This window comes from Atta cephalotes, assembly GCF_000143395.1.
Source record: "Atta cephalotes unplaced genomic scaffold scaffold00030, whole genome shotgun sequence".
Classification (NCBI taxonomy): Eukaryota; Metazoa; Arthropoda; class Insecta; order Hymenoptera; family Formicidae; genus Atta; species Atta cephalotes.
Window position 1 is genome coordinate 144,115 of NW_012130094.1, and position 10,000 is coordinate 154,114.

The 10,000-nt window shown below is 28.7% G+C and overlaps 1 protein-coding gene across 1 annotated transcript in view; it reads left to right on the forward strand.

Moving 5' to 3' along the window:
• The window catches only part of LOC105620830 (glycogen synthase kinase-3 beta-like), a 12,050-nt gene that overhangs the window by 1,449 nt on the left and 601 nt on the right, over window positions 1-10,000 (forward strand). The window contains exons 2-6 of the mRNA XM_012202306.1: window positions 3,947-4,137; window positions 4,476-4,559; window positions 5,686-5,796; window positions 6,269-6,506; window positions 6,922-7,115. Of these exons, the coding sequence (XP_012057696.1) occupies window positions 3,947-4,137; window positions 4,476-4,559; window positions 5,686-5,796; window positions 6,269-6,506; window positions 6,922-7,115 (818 nt within the window). The remainder of the gene's footprint in view (window positions 1-3,946; window positions 4,138-4,475; window positions 4,560-5,685; window positions 5,797-6,268; window positions 6,507-6,921; window positions 7,116-10,000) is intronic.

Genomic DNA, 10,000 nt, shown 5'->3' on the forward strand with positions numbered 1-10,000 from the left:
CTNTCTCNCGTCGTCCGGTCGTCGTGTGTGCGAAGAGAGAGAGAGAGAGAGAGAGAGAGAGNGAGAGAGAGAGAGAGAGACAAAAGGGTTAAAAGGAAAGTCGATGGGTATCTGTTATCCTCGATATTGCTTCACGCGAAGCGTCGAGGGAGGTTCTTTCCGTTACGGTAACAAACTGAATATTAATTGTAAAATTTATGTAAATGACAAATAAATATGTTGTAGTCATACGAAGTAATGCAATGAAGTGTGTGATAATAAATTTGGTATATTTCGTGTAGGCAATAAAAACGATTACCTATTATATTAAAACGGTTAACGGTTACTCACACACTGATGATTTTTTTAATTTAATACTTTCTTTAATATTTTTTTTTCTATATATTTAATTATTATGTATTGTAAAGTAAAAAAATTATACAAAAATTAAAATCATTTTATAATATTACAATTATGATTGTGTATAATATCTGATAATTAATCATATTAGTTATACTAATAATAGAACATTGTAAAGTCTCAGAATATGTCATACAAATCGCATTCAATAGGTCTAATCATAAAAGATTGTTTCGAACTCTATTCTGCCGCTTTTCTCTGGCTTGATTAATCCCTCGATTAATCCCTTTTTTATTTGCGCAGCCTATTTCGTTAAATCGAGCACGATTGCCTCTGACGACAAAGAAACCTTCGTATAACAAGGGACGCCCCCTTAAGCCGTGCGAAATGCCACCATGAGGACCGATATATAGATATTTTCTGAAGCTTTCTTGCTTCACAGGTAGGGGCTGCATACTACGGGAAAGGTCGAAGTCTCCTCCGATGCGCGCGTAACGCGATAAAAGGATCCGCAGCGTACGCGATGCAGCTGCAGTACCGCTTCGTTGCGCTTTTTGTCGCAAGCTGGATTTAGCTAGCTACATGACTGACTAGTCGGCTGGATTTTCTAGCCTCGACTGTCGCTTGACCCATTTTCTTCACACGATGGATAAGCGCGATGTTTACTCGGGTTTTTTTTAGTCCCTTTCAAGAACCTTGGTAATTATTCTGAGGTTCTACCTAATTTTTTCGAAATTTTTAGTAGAAACACGTTCAAAATATTAATTAAAATAACTTTTTATTACTATATCTCGGTTTATACTTGGAAAGTATAAAAAGGTGTATATCTTGGTAAAAAGTACAAAAATATATTATAAAGTGAAAAGATAAAGTAACGTGAGATGAAATTCATTTAAAAACAATGAAAAATTAATAAATAAAATAAAATATAAATATTTATATGATTTATCTGAAATTATTATATTATATATATTATATTATATTATATATATTATATATATTATATATTATATATGTTATTTTCTATATTATTTGAGCTTTACATTATTATTTATATTTATTTAGTTTTTCTAAACATATTCTTCTAAAATATCTTCTACACATCATGATTTAATTTAGCCGATGAGACACACTCAGTATCTTGCCAATGTAGTGGTGCTTCATAGAAACAAGATTTCTTTCAAACTTACTTCACACTGTTCAATTCTCGTGATGATAAATCGGCGACAGGTACAAGATTTTCGTATCTGTCGATGGTAATCATGTGCCTCTCGCGTACGATGTAACCTACATTTCAAAATGAGTTACTATTATTAAATCGTTTGTCATTCGGCATCTCGCCGTAATTAATGAACGATATATAAATTCCATGACTTATTATATTTACAATTAAACATACACAATTATAAATGAATTCTATTATAAAGTCTGTTTTTTATCGAAAAACTTCTCAACTGATGCACACGATGTAATATCTAAATTGAAATATGTGAAACAAATTATATTTCTTTTCAACTTTATTGCGTTAATTTGCACGAGTTCAAAAAGTTCATCGATAAAGAATAGACTTATTAATTATCTACAAAAAATTTTGCATTGGACATCAAAATCTAATTGATATTAATCTCATGAAATAGACAAAACGAATGATATATTCGCGATCTTCAGTCTCTAGTTGATAGTAAATAATTGATAGTAAAAAATGTTGTGAATAGATCTGTTTTTTATTGCTGCTCTCTGAAGTGATGCACACAATGCAATAAGTTGAAATGAAATAAATATTTGTCTCACTTCAACTTACTTCACCGTGTGCACCAGTTCACAGAGTGCAGTAATAAAAAATAGATCTAATATGTCAGAAGATAAGACATCCACGTGGAAAGTGATTGTTCGATGTATTCATAAATCAGAAGCCTCATACTCACCTTCGAACTCAAAAGAAGGTGATTCTTTATTTTCAATTAATAATTCTCAATTAAAGATATTCTAACTTTCTGTCAATACCAAATATAATTTTTATAGAAATTAAGTTTATTTAACCTCTTTCTATTGTTAAAGTGATGATGAAATTATTATACATCATGTACATACAATCATTAGATTTAAGTTTTAAGTAAATCTATTATCACATTTTTTATATTAAAACATATAATTATTATTATGATATTAATCTTTAATAATTTGATTTTTTATTATAAAAAATTTCTTATGTTTCGTTACTTAAATCTGTTGTCCATTTTTTTACCTTATAAAGAGTAAAATGTATGCCCTTCTATCATGTTTTATACTTTTTTATTATATTGATTAAGTAGACAATATATTTTTAAATATTTATATTAAAGTATGATAGTTCTATAAACATTTTTAATATGATATTCATTAATTACATCATGATCACTTTGCCACATCTAGTGTAGTGAGCTAATTTTAGATATCTCGTCTATGAGTCAACATTTTCTTATGATATTTGTAATATGTTATTAAAATAACCTACATATTCCCAGCACCCGTTTTTTAACAACAGATGAAAGATATTATGAAAAGTATGACGTAATTAAAAAAATATGGATACCTTTAATAGCTAGGATAATTATTGATAATAAAAATTTTGCTGTGAAAATATGTATTTGCGCGAGCCTTTTGAGAGAGTTTACATTGCAACGGAAACAGAACCAGTTGTTTGCAATCATTTACATTTGTTCAGATTCTATCAAGGCTATTTTACACGTATTCTAATAATTGCCTTTCTGATAATTCTGATGATGGAAAACATTTTTCAATGTACTTGTATATATTCGTTCAATTTTATGTAATCTATACACATTTATTATTTTTTTTGAACGATAAAAGGAATTGTCAACAGACTACTTTGCCTGAGTTTCTCATTAAAGAATCTATTCGAGACATTAATGTTGGAGGACATAAAATTGCCGAATAGTTGTAAATTTTGACAATTTCTTTGAATAATCTGCATATACTACGCATACATCATTTACGAGTTGCAAGGCTCGAAACTATTAGTAGTATAGCAAAAACAAATCAATTAATTTAATATTTAATTAAATTAAATTATTTCTGGCCCAGTCCAAGAATTACATGTTAAAATAGCGACGATTGTGGATCTGAGGTGTTGTAATTTATATAGAATGCTTTCTAGATTTGTGACTTGTAACGATATGTGTGTGTATGTATGTGTGCTTTATATGTAATCACTTTATATGCTTTATATGTTTTTATATTTCTGCGAAATATAAAGCTCTCAGAGAGAAATTTGAAAAAGAGAGAGAAACATTTCACAAAATAATAATATAAAAATGATTCTGATATAGTGTATATTAATTTAATTTCTTTATATTAATAAATTACATTTTGCAAACCAAATGTTGCATTTTGTTATAAATGTTTTAAGACAATTATTGTTGATGTGAAGATAATTTTGCTTATTTAGATTTATGTAAAATAGGAGCAAACTTTCCTCGATTCTAGAGGGCTCTAGGCGTTTTCTGCTTTTAGAGGAAGTTCGGTTTCCTACTTTTGTTTCTATTTCTTTTCCTGCATTGTGGTTTTTTCAAATTTGTTTCTATGGGTGGTGCAATGTACCCTGCAGGCAAGGATGGCAGCAAGGTAACGACTGTAGTAGCGACTCCTGGTGCTGGTCCGGATCGTCCTCAGGAAGTCGCGTACACCGATACCAAGGTCATAGGCAACGGCAGCTTTGGTGTGGTATACCAAGCGAAACTCTGCGATTCGGGAGAGATGGTTGCTATCAAAAAGGTTCTCCAGGATAAACGATTTAAGGTGAGCATTTATACATTGTGTCGATGTAAATAATGAAATAAATAAAAATGTATATAGAACATAGTAACAGCTATCATAAGTTAATAATTGTTAAATAATGTACTGAAGCAACTTACTATTATATTACACTAACTACGTTCTTATTTCCATTGTGTTTTATTTAATTTGATGTGATTACATTCTATTCTACTTTTTTATTATATATTTATGATTTTACTAGATATTTTTCTTATTTTTGTTTTACTTTTTATTTTAATTTGTTTTATTTTCTTGTTTATTTCATTTATTTAATGAACGATGAGTATACTAATGTCATAATAAAACTTTTTTTTTTCCAGAACAGGGAATTACAAATTATGCGACGCCTCGAACATTGCAATATTGTGAAACTCAAATATTTCTTTTATTCTAGTGGTGATAAGGTAACTATCTCATCTCCATCTTCCTTAACTTTTAAGTGAAGATGAGTTCACTATCTATTATTTAAGAGATATTTCAATAATTATATCAATCTATTAAAATTTGCGAAAAAATTATACGCAGTATGTAATTTAAATGGCAGTACATGATTTGATTAGCACGCATTTATCAATTTTATCATTGTTACGTAAATGACACGTTTCTATAAATAAAACGAAAGATGTTCATTTAATGCATGCCACATTGTTATGTTATTTTATAGAACATCTTAACCGCGACTAATCCGGTTTTTCACGTTGACGTAAGTTGAAGTGCACCCAGTAGTAGTACGAGAATCTTCCTTTTGGCGAGAAAAAATCTCTAGGCGAATTATCGCTTCCACATAGGAACATCTTCACAATCGTATCATTCCTTCGAAACGTCATTGTTTTAATGTCGATCTGGGTCCGATTAGATTACGCTGCTTCGCTAGTCTTGTTAGTACGTAATGTTTCTGAAGGCGTGTGTGATAAATGTTAATAACACCAGGGCATCGATGTGTGTGTCCAAGAGAAATAATAAAGATGAAATGTATAACTTAAATGATCCCACGGGGTATCCCACAATTTGCTACAATTATTTTACAATTTTAATCATAGATCCTGGTGGAACTTTAGTGTATTTTATTGTAAATTCTAGGACCTTAATAACATGAAAAAAAGAAAGTTTTCATATATGAGAGTGAATAAATAAATAAAATAATTCTTTATACTTCTACATATTATATAAATAACATAATTATATCTAATAATTTTTAATTCTTGATTGGCAGATCTATTTACAAAAATAAACGTGCAATGTTGAAAACTAGAAGATAAAATTATAAAAGAATAGATGTGGAATTCAAAGATTGTGGAAATAGTTCAAAATTATTATTTTTTTGCTATTGATTAATTAGAGAGAATTTATTATTAAAGTTCTAGTCACGCGCGAATTGCGGGAAACTCTACATATTCGAGTACGTCGTCAATGTTTGGATTTTGGAGTAGTGTGCCTTTGAGACGACAAATATTTGTAAACAGACCCTCGCTTGTTGAATGAAGGTTACATACAATGGAATTTTCGTATTTCTTCTTTCTTTTTTTTTAGAAGGACGAGGTTTATCTTAATCTAGTGCTGGAATACATACCCGAAACTGTGTACAAAGTCGCTCGACATTATAGCAAAAGCAAGCAGACGATACCAATCAGTTTCATCAAGGTGAATTATTTTTTATTAGTTTTTAATTTTTAATTATTTCTAAATTCGTAATATAATAAAAACAGAAATTATGTTTGTAAACCTACTGATTTTTCAATTAATTTTTAGAAGATGATCTCATAGATGTTATAATATGTAGTTCTGATTACATAAAAAGGAAACATTCTTTTCATACAATATTCAATATCTAAGAATTTTTGAAATCACGAATTATAAATTTGAGATTTTAATTTATAAAATTTGTAGGTGTCAAAAATCCGTCATTTTAACTTTATTATTATTCTGATCTCAGATTTGTAATTAGTGGTTTCAAAAACTTAGAAATAACTGTAGAGAGAATTTGAAAAAAATTTTATAAAGATTTTTATAAAGATATAATACAAAAAATGTGTTTTGTAAATTTAATGAGCTATAGATAATAAATTTTCAGATATATAGCTATAGATAATAATCTTTTCTTTGTTCTTTGCAGTTGTATATGTATCAACTGTTCCGTTCGTTGGCGTACATCCACTCGCTAGGTATTTGTCACAGGGATATCAAACCACAGAATTTGCTGCTAGATCCGGATACTGGTGTCTTGAAGTTATGCGATTTTGGTTCAGCTAAACACCTTGTGAAGGGCGAACCAAATGTGTCCTATATCTGCAGTCGCTACTATCGCGCACCTGAACTCATCTTTGGTGCTATTGATTATACTACAAAAATTGGTATATTAAAAATTATCTTAATAACGATCTTTGTGTAATATAGCATATTTATGTCCTGTTTCCACAATGTAAATTATTTTTATTTTGATTCAACTTACTTCTTATCTTTTTCTAAGAACTAGAAAGATCTTTATTAATCTACATTGTTGGAAATAGGTATAAATTTGAAAGAAGTTTATCACTGTGACTGTACTGTTTATTTCTTTTTGATCTCTAATTTGGAATTTGAATATGTTCATAAAAATTATCTAACAGATATCTAAATATTTTGATATTAAAGAAAAATCGTTAAAATATTCATAGCAAGATTTAATAAAAATACATTAATTCGTTTTTATGCTTCTTTTATATTTTATTTTGTTGTAAAATATGTAACGTTTCTTTTAATGTAACATTTTTCTCATTTCCTCGACAGATGTTTGGAGTGCAGGTTGTGTGCTAGCAGAACTACTGTTAGGTCAACCAATATTTCCCGGTGATAGCGGTGTCGATCAACTGGTAGAGATTATCAAAGTCCTCGGTACGCCTACGCGCGATCAGATACGTGAGATGAACCCCAACTACACCGAATTCAAATTTCCACAAATTAAATCACATCCCTGGCAAAAGGTAGAGTCTATTATTTTATAACTAATATAACTTTACACACAATTGTTATTAATACGTATTTATACCTGTATATCTAGCGGGATATTTCATATATTTCTTCATCATGTGATTGTTTCGTTTTGTTTCACACATATGTCTATTAATTTGTGATTCGTTATAAGTAATTGAAAAGCCCACTTTAGTTTTAAATTCATAATTTTAATAAAACAAATAACATAGAATATCTCTTTATCTTTGAAACATATAAAATATTTTAAAACAGAAATGTAAAAAAATAGATTTTTCAGACAGGATAATAACAAAAAATAAAAAATAAATTTTCCAATAACTTTTGAAATTAAAGGGGAAGGTAGAATCGAATTTGATATAACGTTTTATGAGGTTTTACATGCATTTTCGTAGGAAGAGATTATTTTTTCGTATTTAAAATAGGATCGATGGCAATAACGATAGCGCCTCGATCAGTTACCATTCATCAATACATGTCTCATGATTTGCAGTATATGCTTCAACGAATGAGTGAAACATCTATGTGTTCCACGGAGCACCAGAAGATTAGAGTAAGTGATTCGACTTGCAACAAGTGTTGTTCAATATGGCTGGCACAAACTTTCTCTATCTTGGCCCGTTGTACTAACATTCAAAATAACATCTAAACTTCAATATCCGAACGAGCGTGCAGAGTTATTCCCAGTCTTATTTAGTCATACTTAAAAGAAAAGGAAAAATAAAGAAAAGAATAGTCTTCAAGATTTCCTTTACGATCAGTTATCTTCTTCATGTAACTCCTCATTGCCTAGTCTCATCTGTTAACGACACTAATAATTTTTTATATTCGACTTCTTACATTTTACATTTGTTATGGCGATCTAAAATAATTGAGAGTATCACTTACTCTGATATTCTGGTGATATTTGAGACTTGCATTTGTCAAACTTGAAAGAATGAGTAACATATTGTGGTCTTTCGTGTCTGTTGCGCAGAGACTTAGAGCTTGAAGTCTGTGTTCATTTTAAATGTACATATTCGTATTTAATTCATTATTGTATTGTTATATGTATACACACACACATATATACACACGCACATATATATATATATATATATATATATATATATAAAAGATAAAATATATAAGAAGTTGCTACTATCTACATGTGTAGATTTCCACTATATACATTTTTCTCTGTTTTTATTGGATATTTTTCCTCTTATTAGGATACATCGCTCTAAAAATTGTGCAAATTACGGATGAGTATAAAATATGTTTTATACTCATCAATGGAAAATTTTAGATCGATAAATTTTCAATGTTAATATTAATGATCAATATCAATGTTTATTCATTGTCGATACACAGTATCATTATCTTACTTTCAGTTCTCAGCAGGTATCATCCAAGTTTCTTAACCCTAGGACTACACATGACATTTGTACATGTATTATCGGATTTATCTTATAGCGTTTTTTGGCAAAACTAATGCGCATTCAATGTACTTTAAAGCCGTTGTGCACAAATCGACATAAAGATGTACATTCAATAAAAATATAGAAACGAATTAAACTGTGAAATATTCAATATATTTTATTGTGCTATTTGATAAAATATATATTGATGTTTTATCAATTTAGATATCTCTTACTTTTATATTTAGATTAGAATAGTACAACAGCTTTAAGTGCACTGTGTGTGCACTAGTTCTAATGAAAAACGCTATTAATGTTTTAATCTTATTTTTTGACGCAATTCTGATACAAATATATTTTTCAATAAATTTGTTTACATTAAAATACCAGATATCATGAAATAAGATTATAAAATTAAATTTCAAGTTAACTAAATTGTTAAATGTAAATATTTAAAGGAAAAATTTCTAAGAATATTAGCAAATAGAAATTTTCGCCGGGTCAAATAAATCCAGATATAGTCCTAGGGTTGGACGCCATAAAATGAAATGTAAGAACTGAAATTTTTTATATATACAAAGTGACATAACTAAAATCATCTCATTATGAATCTTTCAATAACATATCACTTTTCATGTGTATCATGCAGAGAGTAGATGCTTAGAATCAATGTCTAATTTTCTTAAAGGGGAGTTTGTAGATTTTATAGTGTAAAAAATTACGATATCTACAAAAACTTACGATATCTATTGAGATTTAAAACTGAAAATTAAAACTGACAATTTACATGTTACTAACTTCTTGCTTTTAATTTGTGCAATCTTCAACAATTCTATAACGTACGTGCGCGTTATAGAATTAAAATGTTTTGAAAATAAAATTATTTGAAAATAAAATGAAAATAAAAAATTTGATCCGTATTTTTATTGTTCTTCTAGTACAGCTGATTGATCAGCATTGAAGAAGCAAATAAATTTTATTGTAGCATAACAGAAGTTAGTCTCATTCTTACATATTTACATATTCTTATCTTAGAAATACAAAATGTATAACATGCAGTATAATATGCATTATGGAAGAAATATCTAATTTTGTATATCTTGTCCTTCAACATTGTCGTTGCATAAGAGTGCATAGTTCTATTTATGTAAGTCTATGGTATACCGCCCAATTGATCACTGCTGATAAACTTTCTTATTATTTTACTTATTAAGACATCTACTTTTTACGCACTATTTTATATCTTTTGTACTTTAAGAGATCGAAGAAATATTAGAAGTATTATTGATATGTAATATCTCTATTTCTCACAGAAATTCAATATATATATTAATTTTATCAATTAAATTAATCATATAAGAATTAATTAAACTTGCAAAATCTCTTATATTTATTAAGCACCATTATTATAAATAAGTGTGCTACAAATGAAGGATTTTTACTCTAAGTCAGTTCTTTAAATGAAGACTGACATTTCT